This window comes from Necator americanus, chromosome II, assembly GCF_031761385.1.
Source record: "Necator americanus strain Aroian chromosome II, whole genome shotgun sequence".
NCBI lineage: Eukaryota > Metazoa > Nematoda > Chromadorea > Rhabditida > Ancylostomatidae > Necator > Necator americanus.
The window spans coordinates 23,672,659-23,689,689 of record NC_087372.1 but is presented as its reverse complement, the minus strand read 5'-3'; the positions used below and the strand labels follow the sequence as shown (position 1 = coordinate 23,689,689).

Sequence of the window (17,031 nt, the reverse complement as noted above, 5' to 3'; positions counted from 1 at the left end):
TGACACATATCAATTCCTTTCTCAACGATCACATGCATTTCTTAACTGAATACGCTTGTTTGCATGTGACAGCTGAGATTAATCTCTGGACACATTGTAATTGGTTGTTTCCTACCCGCAACTTGCTTCTGATGGCCGATTCTTTTTTTTTAGAAAAAGTTATCTCCAGAGATTTCCTAAAACTTTGTAAACCACGCCCTTCAGAGGGTTTCCATATCCGAAAACGATTATTTCATTTGAAGATTTTTGCCTCTTGTAAAAGGAGGGCAGTTAACACAGAATGTGAGAGAACAGCATCGTCCTTGTTTTCATTCACGCACACAATTAAGTTCAGTCCATTTCTGATTCCTGGGTTATGACACACACTGTACAGTTAGCAGTAAATAAATTCATGTCTGAATGAGCACAAATGTTCCTCACCGGAAGAGGTCTTCTTGCCTTTGACAACTGAGATTGCCCTGTGGACAGACTTTAATAAGTTCCTTCTAGATTGTGGCTTACTTAAGGACAGCATTGTCGAAGATATTCGATATCTTGTCCTTTCCACCATTAGTTGTGACTCTGGACGTTTCAAATCTCACAACGGAAACGAAGCTGGATCTACAGATCAAGAAAGCGGGTGGATCGACACCACCAAATTGGTGAGGTTAGCAGTGCTTTACATTCGCAGTGCTGATAAATAGAAAGCACGTAAAGTTTGCTTGTGTAGAAGTTACCCGACGAAACAATTGCTTACATGCGTATTAATGGGGAAATCGATTTCACGAGCTTTTATTTCATCGTTCGTGCGTCTGTAAGGTCTGTAAAGCAAACCGATCCATCTGGCGTTCGTGATCCATCCGTTTTTCAGAGTTTTTATTTTATCCCCGAAAGTTCTTTGAATTTGTGAGAGATGCTTCTTTTTTCAGTTACGCTACTCTCAGACTGCCTTCTGGAAACTACTGACCTGCGCGAAGGACACGAGGTTTGATATTCGCGCAAACACTTCCTTTAAGAGAATGAAATTTCCCAAGTTTAGCACCTTAGCAGCCCCCACTTCTTCTCTTTCTCAGAAATTTGCTTGCTCGTTTATAATTTTGTTTGATTTTCAGTTGTAAATTTTGCGAATTGTTCTACATCTTTTCCGGATATTTTAAAAACTATATGAGTTTTAAAAGGTACGGCGACAAAAATAGCCAAGAAACCAAAATAGCCAAAAGTACCAAAGAGATAACAAAAAGTGCTTGAGTTAGTTTCTTGGGATTCTCACTCACCTGCTGCGCTATCATCTCGCCAAGGTGCGACCCAACGACCAACCTATTCTGGATTCAATAGATTTCTGATTTCACCTCGAGGTGGCTCGGTTGAGGTTGCTCATGCGGTCTACGATGACTTGCGGGAGCCAGCTGCTGAATGTGTCAGATCAGGGTCTTTATGTTGCTGAACAAGTAGTAACAACTTACCTGGTAGTAGTTTCAGTACCCACTTGTCGACCTCAGAGGTATGAGAAGCGTGGTTTCTCAGGACTGTGTCAGGTAATCTCGGCGATAACGGTGGCGGCCGAGTTATTTTCACCCACCTATCCTCTTTTAGCAATGACTTTTCCTCGATATTGTTTTTGTGACATTTCAGACTAAGAAAGCGGATCATTTCATTCATCAGTTACAGAATAAAGCAGACTTCTACGTTTGAAGCCAGCAGTGCGCGTTAATCCCCCGAGGTTCATCTGCTGTGTGAACTCATCCGCACTCGATTTCGCAACCTCATTCGTTCAGCGCTCAACTAAGGCTTGACTCCGTCATCAGTAGTTTCATAGTTGAGCGCAGCTGATGGAGTCAATTGGACGTAGCGAATGTATTTAACGCTTATGACCCTTCCGTGTGACGTTGACGTAATGCAGCACACACATGTGGTTAACACCTTTGAGAGTCCTCCACTTATGGATCCATATATCGCTCATCTAAGTATCTGCCCCAGTTCTATTGCTAAAATTACTCCAGTTACTACTGGTTAAATTTGCTAGAATTGAGTAATTTTCTGGAGTACTTGTAAAAAGGAAGGCAGTAAGCTTACGTAGATATTATAACTCTCAGCTCTATCAAACTCTAGCATATATATATATATATATATATATATATATATATATTCGTGAACACATAAAAACAGTATTAGTTATATCACCAGTTTCATTTAGTAGGTTGGGTTAAAAGGATTCAAAAATCTCCCACTGAAAGCACGAACAGACTTTCTTGTATGCTTAGCATAGATATCGCTGTACGTTCTCCTTGAATACATTTTCCAGCCAAAATTTCGGGATTTTGTACTAGGTACGGATGTTTTCAAGGGAAGAGCTCTTCGATTGCCTCATCGGCTTCGTTAAAGTCGTTAGTCATTCTCCCGCGAAATAAATTCGCCTATTTATCGAAACAAGTGGTGGTGGAAAGGAGTGAAATTCGGGAAGTGCGAGATTTGTTCAATTCTGTCTAGCTCTTCGAGTTTGTTCCGAGTTGCTTGTCTGCGGTCAACATTTGACGGAGCATCTTTTGCTGCAGCAACAACCTTCTATTCGCAACCGCTGAGCACTACCGGGCAAATCCTAAGTTTTTTAAAGCTGCTCGGAGAAGCGTTGAACTGTAATGCTGCCCCCACATGTAATGTCTTGAACTAGTTGATAATGTCGTACCTAAAAAGGGAAGTACCTTGTCATGTCATGATTTTAAGGAAAAAACGTGACGACTCGAGTTGAGCAGAACTCGAAGTCTTCGAGATTCTTCTCAACTCCAGTCATCACGTCTTTTCTTTAAAATCATGACATTTCTTACTGCATATGAACTTCATTTTTCATCCCATTTACTCTCTGAATGATTATCGTCTCTCTTACTAGGCAATAATTATCAGCTGAGACCTTTTTCGATATTACTCTCGATTCTGTGACGCTTCAAAAGTGATTCTTCAAGTGCCCTACTTGTGACTGCAACCATAAGAAGATTTGTTGAGGTGTTTCATCTCGCAATTGAAGTGTTGGATGTTTAGCCTTGCGGATTCGTTTTGACTTTTACATTGATAATGTTGTGGTTTGCTAATTTATAAGAGAAGGTTTCGACTTTGTAGGTTTTTGTTTTTTGAAAGCGTGCAAGAGAAATCATGCAATGCTGTCATTTAGGCATGAAGACTGAAAATGAAAGCTAACGCTAGTCAGTTCAAGTATTTTATTTCGAGCGCGGAAATGGCTAGCGCTAGTGCCTTTGAGTCAGATGCGGCATTCTATCTTATTTTGCATGGTTCCGGAAAACTCCAAGTGCTAATTGGACTTGAATAGGAGTGCTGTGTGAGCGCATTACGCGTTATCTGGGTTCTCCGAATGCGGTCATCGGATCATTCACCACTTATGTTAACGAGTTCCTTTTAATCAAATTTAACTCTTTCTTAGTCGTTAGTGTTTAGCATACTTTGTAGAAATCAATGATTAGAAATCTTTGCTGCAACTTTACAACTCTTCGTTGTTCAAGTTTTGTTGCTTTTTTTTTGCTATGTGTAATGACCGTGGTAGCTGCACTTGTTTGCTTACATCTTGACTGTTGATTGAAGGTGTCGGGATCTCCCAGGAAAAGATAGTGCTAGGGGCGTATATTTCGAGTGTGAGCGTGGTCATGCCTAATTTCTTCTAATCGTCGTGAAAAGCGGGTCGGCAACTGTCCTCAGTTAACATTTCTCCTGCGAGAAAACTTGTGGCGAGCCGCCCTCGCCAACGAGCTTCGTCCGCGAGCGACGATAATCAATGAGGTCCCTTCAGCAGTCTACTCAAGTATAGTGTATGTAGTGATATGTATACTATCCTTTTTCTGGAGAGGTCCCAACATCGTTAATATAGTGGTATGCAGCCCTTAACTTACAAGTCGAGGATCTCGCTCGTTATCCTTTGCTCCTAAATAAGAGCTTTGAGAAACGACTGAACGTCTTTCTTTGGTTGACACAGACTACAGAAAACAGTGAATTTGATTCCGAATGAATCTCTTTAGCCTTTGTAGAAGCTTCACTTTTTTCTTTTTCATTACTTTTAAAGAAAAATACACTGAGCTTTTTTTAAAGGTGAAATCACCAGGAATTGAGCAATTTTAGTATGTCAGTAATTTTTGTCCGGTTTCACATAACGAGAGAGATAATTTCCTCTAATACACAAGCATTTGGATAAACTTCAATCCCACCAACACCTGATTTCTGGTATCTGTGAGCTCCTGTCTGAGCCTTTAACTCGAGTAGAGGTGATAAATTCCAGGCACTCTTGAACACTACAGATTTCGACCGGTGCTTCATCTTAAACGATTCATCAGCTACAGTTTTGAATCTTTAGCTTTTTCTAACCTTCTACAAGTTGCTTACATTTTTCCGTCTGGTTACGGGAAAATTATGAATTTTACGAGTATGGAGAAAACGCATACAAAGTAGCAGTCGTTTCGGCAGAAATCTCATTAGAAAACTAACGTTACAAGCTATATTTAAAATGCAAGAGGAAAGTGAAGATCACGGTAAAGGAACCCTGAATACAAGGAATTCAACGATTATCTGATTGATGAGCTAATGATTTTATAGATGATTAGTACATAGGTGACGGTTGAGGGACTAATGTTCGTACATACACATTCGTATGTAGTATAAATAATAACTGACACGATGTCAGTTTACAATGGCGCTAGTACACCGAATCATCTGCACGAATCCGTATCGCATTTGGATTCGCGGGAAAGACGTTTCTTATTGAGATGCCTCTAGTGCTTCTCAATTGTCTACAACATTTAGAATGCAATCCTAAGTGCTGCTTGCAAGCTTTCGACCATAAAAAGACCGTCATTCCAGAAGAGTATTATGTTCATTTCTTGTTATCTTTTTTATTTTTATCACAAAATAAACTAACAAGAAATGCTTTTATTAGGGTTTAAGTTGCCTGCCGCGAGCTATTCAGGAGAGGAACGTTCTTCAAAGACTCAATCGTAGAATGAAGCGCTCAGAAGAACTGTACGTGATTATGAGGGGTCGTTTGCATAAGCCTCTTCGTTTGTTGCGAGCTTCTCGAGCGCATCTTACTAGCAAATTCGCCTGACGAGAGATTTTTGCGATTTGTATTGAATCTAGAGATGAGGACGTACTATGACGTCTTAAAAACTGTTGAGCACGGTTGGCGGATGCCCAATTTTGGTTTAATTCGGAGAGGTATAATGTATAGTCGGGTCATCTGCGGTGCATTTGCGTACACACTCGAAACGGCGCGGCGGGGGAGGTAAAAGTTCGAACCGAGATGGGACCGTCGCAAAGTGCAGCGATGGGTGGTGCCAGCAAGGTTTCCAGTACGTTCCTTACCGCTACACTCGACCGCACCGCCTCGAGAGAAACCGCGTACGCACCGCGCATCATGTCGTTTTGACCCTACTATAGAAGAGTTTGACGATACAGTCGGTAGGTTAGGGTGAATCCTAGCGCACATCTAATTTTGCTTAGATCTGCAGTGCGATTCCTTAGCTTTGCTGCGGTGGTTGTGCAGATTGTGATGTGGTAGGTTGAAAAGGCTCACTGCTTCGCTTCCTCTGATACCCCAATTTCCTGCATTTTTCTACGTTACGATTTAGTGTTGTTGTAGTTCCAGCTATTTTGTTAAAGGGATCGTCTTTCACGATACAAATATTTTTCATATTCCCCATGTTTGAATCGATGGCAATATGCATTCATTATATTCCAATATTCATAATACCACTGGTTCAAATATGGAGTTTTTCATGTACAGGTAAAACTGCGACAACAATTGACGATTTTCCACGTCGTCCATACCTTGATCACGCAGAGGCCTTCTTATCGTCACGGTTTCCGCAATAATCACGCCTGCACGACATCCGATGCTTACGATAGAACGTAAATTATGAAAGTAGTGAACATTTGTGCGATCTTATCCCACACCAACAATAGTTTTTCTTCGGAATGTACTGCGGAGCTGCGTGCGAATATCGAAGGTTTCGATCTCTGGATTGCGGAAAAGTGTTCTCGATTTGTATCCCGAATTGAGTGCTTCGCACCTGGCGACAAAAATGAGTGTGTGTCAGTCTTTGCTTCTGCTTCCATGCAGTCAGGATGAGGATTGGATGTTGTATGTTAATCACAGACGGCAGAAAAGTTGCCTCCCTCATGACGAACCACCTTCAAAAGATAAAAGAGTCGAAAGGAGGATTGCACGGAAATATTTTCTTGTGCTGTTGGTGGGATTCCAAGGAAATGCTGTGCCATGAATTGCTCACATCTGTGTACACCCTGCCTGCTCAAGTTTACTCATCTCAACTGCAGAAATTCACAGGCGTAGTTCACCTGAAGCGTGAGAAAATAAGTCATGTTGCTTCACTTCCTACTTCACGTGGCAAAGCTTACTCGTCAAAAAATTACCGAACAGGGTTGGGAAATTCCAGCGCTCCCTGCTTACTCTATTGACTTGGCCTCATCTGACTAAAATTTGTTTCGGGCACTGAAGGTGCAACCACGAGAGAAAACATTCGATGATCCGATGAATCAGGAAAGTAACATTTTGCGCTTCGTCGACCCGCAGCCGCCAGAGTTCTGCACTTCCGACGTTGATAATCTAGCAAAGCGTTGGACATAGGTAATGTCATCGATCACGATGGTTTTTGGTGATTGCTTTCCATGAACAGTAAAGTTATAGTAGTCTGAAAAGTGTGAAATTTGCTGCAAGCTCTCGGAGCAACCTAATAATTGAGGTAAAAAACAAATTATTTCAATCGATATGGCCTCGTATACGATTCTGATAGCTACCTGTTCGTGGTGGCCCTGCTTATGCTAAATTCATTAAGTGCAAGCAGTGGTCACGTACAAGTTAACCTGCACAGTTATATTGACGGGGCGGGTTTAGCGCAATCGGTGAGAGGTTCCGCTGTCTGCACCATCGATCAGAGGTTCAAATCCGCCCTAGTGACCACCAAGCCTTTCGCCCCTCCGGGGTCGAAAAACTGATACCAGACTTGCCCAGGAGGATAAAAACGTGACACATAGCCGCCGCAAGTCACTGTATGGGTCACTTACACGTTCGTAAACCTCAAACGATTCTGAATTGAAGTGAGCGTGGTGACGCGTCCCAAGTGGATTAATTAACGCCAGATACTATATCCTTTATCCACTTTGCGTGTCAGAAATCTAGTCGTTGTACTGTTATTTAGAAATAAAGTCGAATTTTGGATAACTAAGGATGAACCTAAACCTTAATTGCAAAGTTCGACCAGATGATTGCTTATGAATAGATCAGGCCGTGGATGTGAAGCTCACGATCGCATGGTTTCACCACGCCGCTTAGAACATTTTTTGAGACGACAGTTCATATAATAAAAGATGATCTAAAGCACATGAGCTGAAGATATTTTGGAAATCTTTAGACAAAATACATGTTTTACACAGGTAGGAAGGAACAAGGCAATTTCATTTCTGACGAATTTTGGAATTTTCTGTTTTTGCGAGGCGAAGAAATTTTGGTACAATTAGATAAGAGAAGAATAGCAGAGAGGTGGAAATTTCTGCCACCACAGCAAATTGGACCAAATCGGCTTTTAGCAGTGAGAAATTGAACACATATGGAATGTGTTCTAGTTTGTAGACAGCAGAGTGCTTCTTGCGAATATTCTTCATTGTTCCAATATTTAAATAAGTGGCTACGTGCATTCGTAATATTTAAATACCGAGTTTTTAGAATACTATTCCAGCTGATTGTTACACATAGAAGGGTCAAAACGACATGAAGCACGGCGTCGGCTACGGCGAGAATGCTTTCAGCAAGAGTCCCCTGGATTCTACGCTCTGCGCTCCGCCGCGGCGCAACCGTGCCTCATTTCATTTCGGCTGCCCTACAGGTTAGCTTCAAAGTTGATGATATGAACGAAAGCAATTATTTGATCGGCTGCAAACAAGCGAGAGACAGCAGCTGAAAATGTGCGTGCCCTGTGCGTATGGTTCAAACCGCTGGACTTGAAGCCTCTAGCCTCCTACCAAATCAGCTAAACTGATACCACATTTGGTTGAAAGGAAAAGGAAACTGACACTGATTGGTCCCTGCGGGTGAATTCATATGCCTTTCTCGCGATCTTAAACCCGTTCAATCCCGGTGCGAAGTCGAACGCATTATCTCTACTGTGAAAGATTTCCTATGGGTCGTCTAAAATTAAAGGAACATCCTGATGCAAAATTTCGGGTATTTTATTTGTTTTGTTCCACACAGTTTCTTTAGTTGCGTGTAGTGTTTGATCCCAATATAATCTAACTTTTTTCGGCAAAAATATCCACTCGAATACGTATGTCAACTGAGAGGGTTGTTGACAACCTCGAAATGGGGTCTTCGTGGGAACCGTAACGCTGTCGTGTACATTTCGAATCTTCGAAGCACTACGTCAAATTGTTTCCTAGTAAAATGAGGAGGATTCGCATGATTTCCCAATTTGAATGTCGTCGCATGAGAATGTAATTGTGGGTGTGTGCATACGCCATGTGTCCTTTTGTTAGTAATGGAATGAAGAACTGGTTATATGTTTAGTCTGTGCACAGCACCAACTGGTTTTCTGTTAATGAATTTCCATCGCTGTTTACGTTTCGTTTGATGTCGTTGTGATTCTGAATGCAACATGCATAATCAGTCAAGCAGAATCAACGAACGGATACATCTCTTGATTTCGGCTGCTGACGGTTTCGCTACAATCTCCATTTTCACAGAATTTTCCAGAGTTCTGTGTTCCCCTCAAGACATCCAAACATACTTGCACCTGTACCTTTTTAGAAGAATTCTTACTAGGTTTTTGAACGATCTACAACAGCATTTGAGTCCAAGGACTCGAATCTGGTTATCAGAATTATACGGAATAATTACGCTTGCCTGTGAAAGAGTACAAAACTCGCAGATTGTACCTTTGAACCTTCGTTTGATGTATTGTTTCTCACTTCCTTCCCCTATCCTTTTCATTTCACACGGTTGGAAGAATACTGACGTGTCGGTAGTTAGTAATTAGCTAATATTCAAATTAACTAACGTTAACACTCCGTCTCTTCACCCTAGTATAGAATGATGACTTTGGGAACATCTTCTATTCTGTCATATTTATACGAACTTATTATTTTTCTGAAATTTTGAAGAGAACGCCAGGAGTGCCATATCCAGGCAGCAGCAATTGAAGCATTGTTGTCAGCAGTATAATTAGCTATTTCTGCTGATATTTCTTAAAGTTCTTTGACCATTTGAGATGAGCATTTGGACTGAATTCAAAAATATGTTTAGAAAATCAGAAAGAGTGGAAAATGTGTTTATAAAAATCGAATCTGTTCCTTGACGTCTTACCAACCATTGATCTTAATCACCACTTTGGGCAAGAAATTTCCATTTTTAATGAAGACGGACACAGTAGTCAACCACGAATTCCACCCAGCTTCCTACCGTTACAAACACTTTTCTGTCGTTACGATTTTACATGACCACTCATTCACTCGCACTGACATATGACAGAAGGGACAGCTACGGAACCCATCTCTTATTGGTTCTGCCGTGGAGACAACAAAATCGCTTGTGGTAGAAGTTATTCCAATCGTTGACTCATAACAAGTGCAAATTTTGCCGAACATGAAACTGAAGCCTCGTAAGAGGAATCTTTTTGGACATCCAACTTTTTCTTGATTCTCTGGGCATTCAAAGACAAGTCGGAAATTTTTCACTTTTTTTAGTTCCTGTGTTTGTTCATTTCAATTTTTTGCTGTTGCAAGATTTGAGAAATTAGGAATGTGCCAGAGTTTATTTCAAGTAAACAATAAGGGTCACCAAAACATTTTATTTCGATTTCTTTTTGTTGAAAATTTGTGCTTTTCCGAGGACCTTGAAAATTATGTCCATTTCACAAATTGTTCCATCCTTTCACAGACCTGGATACACAAGTAGTACATTAAATTCTCATTCAATGTCGAAAATTAACTGAAGGCATTGAAGCGCAGTTGCTATAGCTTCCCAGAATAAAGGCTTAATTCGAGCAACGTGCCATGGCAGGAGCGCTACGCTCCTTTAACATACCTAGTAGCTTCACTGATTAGCTGCATGCCTCTGGCTGGAATCTCTTTCTTCTTCACTCTCGAAAATGCTTGAGTTTCTTAAGGTCCTTAGTGTGAAACGCAATACTAGCCAAATCATATTTCAACGGTTGGGTCACTTTCTAGTATTGAATTTTGTTACTTTTTTTATCCATCGTCCAGCGCAGTTCATTTTTGTTAGCTTCTACCACTTTCGATATTTTTATTGTGCGTTCGCTAACAAGCTTACGGCCTAAATCTGAATTATTAGTTCTTCTAGAATCGGTCGAGGATTCTGAAATCACCCTTTACGCTCTGCCGTAACGAGAAATTTCCTGGAGGTCTCAGTTTTTGCTCTACCGCCAAATTTCCAAGGAAGGCATTCGTTTTTGCAGGTCTTTCTCCTCGTTTCTATTTATAGCCGCATGGACAGCGTAGGTGAAGATAATCGCGTCAGCAAGAACGCGACAACGCGGCGCTGCTATATTTCAGCGTCTCGCGGGTCTACGGTGGCGTCACCAGGCGCGAGTCACTCCAATCACATGGCTGACGTCATGGGAAGCACTCAGGCACGAACTATTTATTTGGGTGGGACAAGGCACACGCAGTCGACGCTCACCTGAGACTACTTTCCTGCGTTTCCATTTCCAGACAACGTCGAAACTTCATTTTCCTTTATTCACTGCAGAAATGCTGTTTAAATACACAACAATCCTTGGTTTCAAGGTTGTTCGCCTATGGATTTGAGGGATTTCGACTCATCATTTTAATATATGTACTTCTTTATCTTAAGAAATAAATAACTAATACCAACTCAATGTTAAGGAAACTGCGTCAATTACGGTATGATTAGGGAGTGTTGGTTTCTTCCCATACTTTTCCTGGTGGAGTTCACGTTAGCACCAGTTTTCAAATTACTTACGTTTTAATTGACAACTATATAACTAAGAATTAAACTTTGTGTTGACCTGCAATTAATATTCTGTTGGGAAATTAAAGAATCCATACATTCACGAGATACGGCACGTTCGCAGTGGTGTTTTATCTATTTGTTTGTGCTGGACTGCATTTTAAATAAGCAAGCGAGAGAACATGGTAGTTACGGGCGTCCATTCTGTATCCTCGTCTTAGTTCTGAGCGTCTTAGTTTTTTTGAACCAATGCCCAGAACAAGTGGTTCTTCCACGGTTTCTTGTTATTTACTAGCAAATGTCAGTCATTCTGTCTAAACAATGTTGAATGTACTTTAGACGTTACTACTTCATTGTTTCCTTCAGAAAAAAAAATTCGCAGTCGCTTTTTAACACTATGGAACACTATGGAATCAAAACAAATCTTTGTCATATGTTCACTGCAAAGAGGACCAAAAATTAATCACTAGTAATAACTGTTTATTGATTCTGTGGAGGTTGTGGGCATAGTGTGACGTTTACATATGTAAATATCTCTGTCATTATGGTAGTCGGAAAGCGGATGATGGATAAAGTGCACGTCATTGTTCAACCATTCTGAATACCCACTCGCTTAGTTCGACTTCAACTCGGAATGGAACGTCTACAAACGCATGTACAGGCTCTACATTGACTTTCGGGACGCAATCCATATCTCAGGTCAACGTTTCTATTCCCCCAGTCTTCCACCAATTTAAGGACTCTAGAAGGATGAAAGGCTTGCATGGATCTACGAAGCGGTTCCGAAACACCACGAAGGAGTCACAGCAGAGCATAGAAACGACTGCACGACACCCGCTGTGCTGATCACTACTTGACTTAATCGGCGGGCTGTTACAGTTGTCTGTCGCTGGTGCCCACATCTTCGCCGAGGCGTGTCATCCTCGAACACAGCTCCGCCCAACCTTCTCGATCGACAGCAAGAGCTGGCACAGAATGCATCCATTCGTCACCGCTCCATATCCTGCGACATCTCGTGTGAGCTGCCCATCGACGCCGAGTGACCCGTGTAGCTCGGGTCGGCAAGCCACCCTGTTCAGCGTAATGAAGCGTGCAAAAATTCCACTCTCCCTTGAGGCATTTGACCTATTTGGATTAGGTTTCGGGAGTATACTGTACACCAGTACCTTTTTGCAATATCTGGACAACTTCTGGTATAATTGTGCAAGTTATATAGCTGGGACGTGACGAGCTTATACTCAAATGCCTAATTGCATTTACATAGTATAAGTGGGGCCAGCGCGAGCAGGTAGCAATCGGACTCGTGCACGCGGCCCAAGCTACTAACAATGGCCGATGAATGTGAGGCGGTACAATCAAGATCTCAAAGTCAGAACACGGCCTCGTTTATTATTGCAGAAAGAACTTCCTCAGAATCGAAGATTTGCAAAATTTTAATAGTTCCGGAAAGCTATTCGTCAGTTTAGTCAGTCTCAAATTCCCTTTTGATTTCCAAACAAATCCAAAAGCTATCGAGATAAAGCAGATACCTTTTCTGCTGTGTATTCGTTTCACAAAATCAGCGGTAATAGGTAGTTCAGTTCAAAGTCTCGTGCATAAAAATGAAGTATCGTTCTTTGTATGAATGTCTGTGATTCCTATGGTAATGTGTTTTTTCTGTGGAGCAATTTTTTTTTTTGAGGTTCCAAAAATTTTATTGTTTAGGTATCATCAAATCGTGCGAAGCGAACTAAATTGGAGTAGAAACTTCTTCCTTAAGAAATAACAATTAGAAGAATTCCGGGTAAACTTTCGTGAACATTTCGAAAACACTTCGAATTTCGAACACATTACAAAACAGTTGAAGCTCCAAACGTTTCTATCTGTGAGTTTTTTTTTGTTACCAACAAAAAGCTTTTTTACCATTTCAAAGAACTAAGTGGAGACAAAAACACTGAAAGGTCAAAACGGCACAGACGAACACAGTCCTGAATGCACCTTCTTCAAACTACATATGTACTTTAACAAAACAGTAGAAATGCACGAGGGTCTGCATACATGAAGACCCTCGTGCATTTCTCTTCCCCTCACCGTCTAAATTTGCATTTCGCTCCAAATATTTTCGCATTCAGACATTCTGACAATTTGAATGATAAAAGAACCTGAGTACCGTTCCAAACATTTCCCTTGCTACCCAAATTACGAATTTGGTTTTCAAAATGTTGTATTCAAATATGTAGCTAGTTGATATATCTCAAATAATGCTCTATTTGATGAAATAAATTTAAAAAATTAAACGAAATAATAGATCAGTGGTGTCAGTGTACACCAGTCCATTTACGCGATCCAGTTTTGCGGCATACACGCAAATTCTCCTTAAACGTCATGTTCTTCTAAAAACAGCAACTGATTTCAGCGCTACTGAGCCCAAAAAGAAAGTCAGACTAGGACGTAACTCTCTTGCGTTTCGGGAATTTTTTGTTAGAAGGAATGATTATTTTTCGAAATTATAGTTTTATGTGATAATTACATGCTTATCTCTAGGTGAAGGTAATGAGGAATAGCAGTGCATACTACAATGTAGTTGACAAACGTGAACGACAGCATGAACGGTCTACCTCTTTTCAAGAATCCAACGTAAAGTTAAAGCAACGTGAAATGAAGTTAAAGAAAAGAAGACTTCTACCAGCGAGGCAGAACGGCCGCTCTTTTTTTGAAAAATTGGATTACTTCACGATTTTTCAAAACTTTGATGCTGGGGAGAATGAGGAAAGTGGGTGGAGGCGGGGGAAACGCGTAAAGAAGGCATCAGCATCTTCATCACCCGATACAAAGTTATCAGCTTGAAATAAAACCTGTTGTGATCGCTCAGTTGTTGAAATGAGTTTGAGAAGAATCTTGCTGGAGTCGTTAGAAGGACTAGAGACTAATTTTGTTACAAACTATTAGTGTAGACGTCAAATTCCATTTGCCTACTCTGTTCTTGTTTGCTTAGACTTCGGCGACGTAAAAATGTAATTCGTAAATTGAGAAGATCCTTCCAAAATTCCTTACTTCCTCTTGGTATAATGTCTTTGGTATAAATTAGCATACCGAATGAATCTTCGAATAACTTGAAGTTCTCGAGACTCAACGATTTGAATAATTTAAAAGGTACTGGGAGATGTATTTACTCGAATATTCGAACACAAACACTAAATGGCAGTGTCTACAGCTCAGATGACGAACTACGATTTTCGTTCTTTCGCACCCAGATGCACTGCAAATCGTATTCCCATAAGAACGTCACTCGTGCTCGTGTAATAGGATTTGGAGGGAAACGTTTCCCATCCTCGTATCGTTTTTGAAGCTCACTATTTACAGAATGCCTGAGATATTGTGGGAGGTTGGAGGGGATTCAACACGAACTCACTTCGAGAGAGTGTGATGCGTGGCTTTGAAATACCTCAAAGTTAAATTTTTCTATAGAACAAGCATAGCAAGTATTTTGATGTGTTTGGATGTGGACTCGATATTTGAGTTACGTAGAAAATTAAAGCAAACAAAATTATTCCTGGTAACCTTGAAATGAAGCGCTACAAAGAAGCCACAGTGACCTCTTTGGATGTTTGGATTTTGCTGGCTGCACACTTTTTTATTGAAAGAAAATCAAAAACAAAACAAACCAGTGCATTAATATCACGCTTTTCCCTCACGAGAACGTTGCCGTAGTTAAATTGGCTTTTTATGCGTGAACAGTCAACTATTGATCCATCCCATAAATAATGCGATCTTATGCACTTCCTCAATTTTTCGAAATTACTATAAACAAAAACTTCTGAGTCCGAAATATATTCTTCATCTTTTACAATCTCATTTTGTCTTCTCGGTAGACTTCCAGTCTTCCCAAATCCCTTAGACGTCGATTTCTGCGAGAGAAAAAATCGCGTTGCTTATGGGATAGCCCGTCAGCAGAAGATAACTTTTAAGAACCGCAACTGTATCTCAATAAAACCTCATTATTTCGGCAGAAGGTTTCATCTCAGCATCGTGGTATCTCTTCTATGTATTGCTAAGATGTTGCTCTTCACCTTTCTGAAATCTCCTACGGCAGAAAGGAACACTTATTCCTTTATCTTATATCCGTTACATCGCCTTTGTGTTTGTTTTTTGGTTGCAGCAGTCTCGTTCACTAAGGAATGTGATAGTAGGAGTATTTTTCTCAAAAAATCGTTAAGCTCGACTTCATTTTCTTTAGCCCTACACAAGATTGAACGCCGTTTTTGATGAACAAAGTTAGGTTTTTTCGATGCTGCCAAAATGAACCAATTTGCTATGGAGTGCAGAATGAGAGCCCCCTTCTTTGATTGATGACAGTCTCAGGTGGTCTATTTTTCCCCTCAAGATTCAAATGTTCTTCTCGGTCTTACAAGGTTGGATAAATGAAATCCGTTTTGCATTGGATCTTAGCTTCATCTCACGAGGACAATAAGTAAGTAAAATTTTTACCAGCCATATCCAAGTCCCATATCCAATCCACCCAGACAACTTTTCATTCTCTTTATTTTCTTTTTGCTGATGATATGCATATGAGTCGGATGTAATTTTAGAGAAACGTTAAACTATACGAAATTATCTTCGAATTGTTCTACGTAGATCGTTTGAAGATCCCCTTCCGAATGGTGCCGAGTTTTGGCAGCAAATCATCCACCAATGATATCCAGTACGAGCACAGTTTTTTGCGGATGTGCTTTGCGCTTGTCATTTGAATATGCGTTGGAGAATTTCTAGAAATTCATCGGAAAATGCACTTAGCGTCATTCCTACTGTAGTGCTGTAATTGAGGAAAAACGAAAGCACTAATATGGGGGATAGAGATAACTATTGCTAGCCTTCGTTAGAGTAGAAATGACCGTAGTTTCTCGAGCTTTTCAACCAGAAGGAGCTTAACCACTTGCAATAGTTGGAGACCGCTGCAGGTCAGCCAAGCCTTTCATCCCTTTGGGCTCTATAAACCTCTACATTTGTTTGGAGAGATGAGCACACAATTTAGGGCAGCTATTGACTTCCACAATGCATTTCGTGTGCGCAGTGGCGTTCCTGCACTTCAACGGTTCTGAAGTGAGACGAAGTCAAAAGTGGAGTGAAGTTTGCCTGCCGCCAATTATAGTGTCGAGGATAAATTTATTATCCTCAACTAACATAACACAACTGACAAGGGTTTTTCCTTTTAGATGAAAACAACAGAAGTTTTGATGGTGAGGTGGTCTCTCCTCCTTATCGATAGCAAATGTCTTTTCTAATAGTTCGCTATTTTCGGTTTGCCATTAGCATTTCTATTCTGAAAAATTTCTATTTCTAGAAAATTGAACCTGCGTGCTGAAAGGTTTGTGTCTGCAAAGCGTCCGATTTGTTGACACAACTGCAATTTTTTCAATAGAACCATAACAAAAAAACGTGGACGTTCTTTCATTTGTCCCCGCTTTAAACACGCTATTTGAATCGATCTTCCGTAAACTTGGAATACTGCGTACCGCAGAAAATTCTAAATCTCCAGAAAGGAGAGCTCATAATACAGTGTTTTTCTTCAGGAAAGAAGAAAAACTAGGGAATTAGTGAATATCATTTTGAAATAATCCCTTGATTATGCGTTTATGAACCACAATGGCCGTTACAACTCCTCAATTAACGTACTGCACACGTAAAATGTCCTTTGATTAATCTGTCGCCGACACTTTGGTCTGCTCGAGCACTGCACTCTTTTGTCGACGGCGTTGGCGCGATTAAATGGAGGTGCGGCACGAAAGAAAGGCACGAAAGAACTTGATCGCGAATCTCAGCGGAACCGCTCGGAGCTGTCCGCCCTTCCCCCGGCACCCACAAAAATCTTCAGTGATTACATATGGCTAACAAAGCGTACAAAATTTTTACGTGGACTGTTTTCCCTCTTCGGATTTGCCTCCTTCATAAACTGAATTGGATATCACACATGATGTTGCGAATTTCATTCTTACTAAGCCGCGTCGAGTTCGTTCCATCAGTGAAAAGTCGCTAATGACGGCTAGTAGCAGGCGGCTACTCTCGATCTCGTTTTCATTGTTCTG

The 17,031-nt window shown here is 40.8% G+C and overlaps 1 protein-coding gene across 1 annotated transcript; it reads left to right on the top strand.

Moving 5' to 3' along the window:
* Positions 1–409: 409 nt before the first annotated feature.
* Positions 410–945, top strand: RB195_019199 (uncharacterized protein; the record flags this gene model as incomplete). Its single annotated transcript, XM_064186948.1, has 3 exons — positions 410–428; positions 490–646; positions 909–945. The coding sequence occupies 3 exons, from the start codon at positions 410–412 to the stop codon at positions 943–945; spliced, it is 213 nt and encodes a 70-aa protein (XP_064042829.1).
* Between the last annotated feature and the right edge of the window lie 16,086 nt (positions 946–17,031).